We start from the raw sequence: 4906 nt of genomic DNA on the forward strand, positions 1-4906 counted from the left end.
TACGGCCATCTCAGCGAGACAGATGGCGGACGAGGACGAGAAGAGTCCCGATGGGTTGAAATATTTCCGACTGGCGGAGATCGAGTCGCAGAACACGTTCAAGTCCACTTGGATCATCATCCACTACAAAGTCTACGATGTCACCAAGTTCCTGGAGGAGGTGAGGACACACACACACACACACACGAAGACTCCCCCTCACGTCACCCACTTTGCACCGGAAGTAGACGGGGGAGCCGCAATCTATTTCTTGAAGGACCCCCTCAGGTGAAGCAACTCCACTTAACTGGTTTAAGGACACAGTTGTACATCCATCCATCCATTTTCTATCGCTTATTCCCTTTGAGGTCGCTGGAGCCTATCTCAGCTACAATCGGGCGGAAGGCGGGGTACACCCTGGACAAGTCGCCACCTCATCGCAGGGCCAACACAGATAGACAGACAACATTCACACTCACATTCACACACGAGGGCCAATTTAGTGTTGCCAATCAACCTAACAGTTGTACATATTGCGACTAAAACAAAAGTAATGTTTGTGTGTAAAAGTAGAGTAAAAGACCTTCACTTAAACGTGTCATAAGACAATGTTTTAGAAGTCCTTCAACAAAGAGTTTGGACTGTTGTCATGGTTACGTTGAAGGACATCTGCATGCTGCCACTGATGGTGGATGCGGCGTGAAGGCCACCTGAGGTCACGTCCGAGCCTTGATATCTTATCCTCTTATCAAAAAAATACGTTTTATGATGCGTTCAATGTCCAACGCTTGTTTCCAGCACCCTGGCGGGGAGGAGGTCCTGAGGGAGCAGGCAGGCGGAAACGCCACCGAGAGCTTCGAGGACGTGGGACACTCGAGCGACGCCCGAGAGATGGCCAGCCAGATGGTCATTGGCGAGCTGCACCCGGTCCGACCAGTCTCCTTTTATATAGCTTGTAGCCCCGAGGCGTAACAAAACAACTAGACAAAGATGGCGTCCTGTGTTGAGTTGACAAACATGACTCAGCGTTTTCTTTTTGTTTGTTTTTGCAGGACGACAGAGACAAGCTGGCCCAGCCGTCGGTAAGTTTGCTTTGTGCTTTCAGTGGAGGCTTCATAAAGAGTCTGTGGTTTGTTTTTCCAGGAAAGTCTGGTGACCACCTTGAACGACGAAGAAAGGTACACGCATTCTTGTATTTGTTACCTTCTTGAGACCTCCGAAAAATGCCTTTTTTTTTTTGATTGATTGAGACTTTTATTACTAGATTGCACAGTACAGTACATATTCCGTACAATTGACCACTAAATGGTAACACCCCAATACGTTTTTCAACTTGTTTAAGTCGGGGTCCACGTTAAGCAATTCATGGTACAAATTAGGGCTGCAACAACTAAACGATTAAATCGATTAAAATAGATTATAAAAATAGTTGGCGATTAATTGTCATTGATTCGTTGGAACTATGCTATGCGCATGCGCAGAGGCAATTATTTATTTATTTTTGTTTAAATTTTTGATTTAAAAAAAAAACAAAACATTTTTATAAACCTTTATTTATAAACTGCAACATGTACAAACAGCTGAGAAACCATCCATCCATTCATTCATTTTCTACCGCTTGTCCCTTTTGGGGTCGTTGTAGCCTATCTCAGCTGCATTCGGGCGGAAGGCGGGGTACACCCTGGACAAGTCGCCGCCTCATCACAGGGCCAACACAGATAGACAGACAACATTCACACTCACATTCACACACTAGGGCCAATATCTCAAAATAAGTATGGTGTCAGTATGCTGTTTTTTTTTTCTCAATAAAATACTAGAAAGGATAGAAATGTAGTTTGTTTCTTTTGTCCGATTATTAATCGATTAATCTAAGTAATAATCGACAAATTAATCGATTATCAAATTAATCGTTAGTTGCAGCCCTAGTATAAATTAATACTATCAGCATAATACAGTCATCACACACGTTAATCATCAGAGTATATACATTGAATTATTTACATTATTTACAATCCGGGGGGTGGGATGTGGAGGGGTTGGGGGGTAGGTTTGGTTGATATCAGCACTTCAGTCATCAACAATTATATAATCTGAGAAATTGACATTGAAACAGTGTAGGTCTGACTTGGTAGGATATGTACAGCGAGCAGAGAACATAGTGAGCTCAGAAAGCATAAGAACAAGTATATACATTTGATTATTTACAATCCGGGGAGGTGGGATGTGGTGGGGGGAGGGTGTTAGTCTAGGGTTGTAGGGTTATGATAAAAGTCGTAATTTTACTCAACGCAAGTCAAAATTTTACAAGAAAAACTGAACAATTGTGCAACCTTTTAATAAAAGTTGGAATTTTACAAGAAAAGCTTATAATGTTGGCAATTTTATGAAAAGAGTCGTAATTTTACTTGACAAATGTCACAATTTTACAAGAACACATTTTAAAATTTTGGCAAAATTATGACAAAAGTCAGCTGTTCACCTGGCAGGTTTTTTCGGGGATGAATAGGGAAGTCCTTCTTTAGCTGCTGTCTTGTTTTATCATATATCGCTGCCTTTGCACCTGTCAATGTTTACTTTTGTATGCACATTAAATCAACAAAAAATCCTGACTTTGGAGCAATGTTCACGGACTCTAGTACAGTGGTTCTCAACCTTGTTGGAGGTACCGAACCCCACCAGTTTCATATGTGCATTCACCGAACCCTTCTTTCGTGAAAAATAAAAATGCTTTTTTTCAAATTCAAAACAAAGTTATATGTTTTTTTAGTGGTGCACAAAATAAACCGTGCATGAACATCACCTTGTTCAAAGAACAAAACCAACACAGCACATGAACTCACAACAAATTACACACCTGTAAATCAGAATTTAAAATTAGAGGGAATATTGTTTGGGGTATCCATAGTACGCCGATAGGGAGAAGTTTTTTATTTACACGATGAGTCGGGTGTGTTTTGACCTATGCCGAACCCCCGAGGCCGACTCACCGAACCCCTAGGGTTCCATCGAACCCAGGTCAAGAACCACTGCTCTAGTATTATGATAAAAGTCGTAATTTTACTCAATGCAAGTCAAAATTTTACAAGAAAAACTGAACAATTGTGCAATATTATGATAAAAGTTGGAATTTTACTCAGTAACAATCGCAATTTTACAAGAAAAGCTTATGTAACGAAATTTCGTTCTTATCTGTACTGTAAAGTGCAAATTTGAATGACAATAAAAAGGAAGTCTAAGTCCAAGTCTAAAATGTTGGCAATTTTATGAAAAGAGTCGTAATTTTACTCGACAAATGTCACAATTTTATAAGAACATTTTAAAATTTTGGCAAAATTATGACAAAAGTCAGCTGTTCACCTGGCAGGTTTTTTTCGGGGATGAATAGGGAAGTCCTTCTTTAGCTGCCGTCTTGTTTTTTCATATATTGCTGCCTCTGCACCTGTCAATGTTTACTTTTGTATGCACATTAAATCAACAAAAAATCCTGACTTTGGAGCAATGTTCACGGACTCTAGTATTTGGCTCTATATTAGATGCAATGGTTTTCCGTATTGGGACCATGATTTATGTCCTAACTTGTTCACCGGTCCTCATATGGAAGGTACTTTTCCTTGTTGTCTCAAGAAGGGTAGAAATACAAGAACACACACACACACACACACACACACACACACACACACACACACACACTGGTTATCATTTGGAATGGGGACCAAGTTGTTGATCATCACTTGTGGGGACCACCCTTTCTACAGGTTGTGGAGGCATAAAAAAATGGTGTAAAATGTCCACTGGCCAGTTAGCTCATACACGTCTTTAAATCTCTGGATTGATGAAGTAATGTGCTGATCATTCCTACTGGGGACCCTGGGGAAAAATAGTTAATATGGTTCATGAGGACCAAAAATTAAATAATTTTGCATAATTCACACAAATTTGTACGTGACTACTGAGGACCATTAAAAAAAAAATTGTTCAAATTAAATATGACATGATCCTCAGAATACAGCACTACAACTGTCCTCTTATAGAAAGTTTCACCACTTAAATGTACCAGCTATAGCCCGAATGGGGGCTGCTGTGCAAATGTCTCACACTCAAACTAACCAGTAAACATGTTTTATGGGCCAAAGCTTAAAAATCACTTAGGCATCTTCAGAATAAATCTGACTATCATTTAAAAAGGTTTCCCTTTAGGGGACCTGTTTTTTTGTCCCCATACCTCAAGAGGTCCCCTAAAGGTGACTGTGTAAACAGAGTGATGTCCCCATTAAGTAAGCATTGCCAGAACACACACACACACACACACACACACGCTGACACTCATGTGCACTTACATTGGCCTTGCAGCTGGTGGCCTAACTGGTTCATTCCGGCCGTGGTCGCCGTCATCGTCACACTGGTGTACCGCCTCTACACAGCCGAGAGCGAGGCATGACATCATCGCCTGCTGCAGTGACATCATCACCGCCCTCACTAACAGCCGAAGCTCCGCCCTGCAGGCGAGCCGGGGCCAACTGAAATTGCACTTGTGAAAATTGTCATGATTATAGCCATGAAATTTTTCAAATATCTATTTTTGTTATCCTACGTGATGTAATCCATTTGAAATCATGCAAGGGGAGGCGCTCCAAGTCATGTGACCAAACAAGCAAAACAACAGGGCATGAACAAACTCATGAATGCTAATAAGTGTCCGCACTCGACTTGAATGGGACCAAATAAAATCATTAAGGCACAATTATGTCTTTTGTCAATTATTATATTACAATAACAGTAGTACTTCAATTTACTCGCTTAATTAGTTCTGTGACGGAGCTCTTAACTCAAAACATTTGTATCTCAAATCAAGTCTGATTGAAATGTATTAAAATCTATTTCATCCCTGCTTGGTTCCCTAAAACACCACAACTTTAACATGCAT

At 40.7% G+C, this 4906-nt stretch overlaps 1 protein-coding gene across 1 annotated transcript; it reads left to right on the forward strand.

Moving 5' to 3' along the window:
* The first annotated feature begins 14 nt into the window (after positions 1-14).
* On the forward strand, positions 15-4723 carry cyb5a (cytochrome b5 type A (microsomal)). Its single transcript, XM_061965035.1, has 5 exons — positions 15-160; positions 778-906; positions 1032-1061; positions 1123-1157; positions 4333-4723. The coding sequence occupies exons 1-5, from the start codon at positions 23-25 to the stop codon at positions 4418-4420; spliced, it is 420 nt and encodes a 139-aa protein (XP_061821019.1). The 5' UTR covers positions 15-22; the 3' UTR covers positions 4421-4723.
* Positions 4724-4906: the final 183 nt, after the last annotated feature.

This window comes from Nerophis lumbriciformis, linkage group LG07 (assembly GCF_033978685.3).
Source record: "Nerophis lumbriciformis linkage group LG07, RoL_Nlum_v2.1, whole genome shotgun sequence".
NCBI classification, from domain to species: Eukaryota; Metazoa; Chordata; class Actinopteri; order Syngnathiformes; family Syngnathidae; genus Nerophis; species Nerophis lumbriciformis.

Excerpts from the sequence above, each read along its gene's own strand:
- cyb5a (XM_061965035.1), top strand. The coding sequence starts at position 23 with ATGGCGGACGAGGACGAGAAGAGTCCCGATGGGTTGAAATATTTCCGA. Across the intron at positions 161-777 it reads TCACCAAGTTCCTGGAGGAG|CACCCTGGCGGGGAGGAGGT; the intron begins GTGAGGACACAC and ends GCTTGTTTCCAG. Across the intron at positions 1,062-1,122 it reads ACAAGCTGGCCCAGCCGTCG|GAAAGTCTGGTGACCACCTT; the intron begins GTAAGTTTGCTT and ends TTGTTTTTCCAG.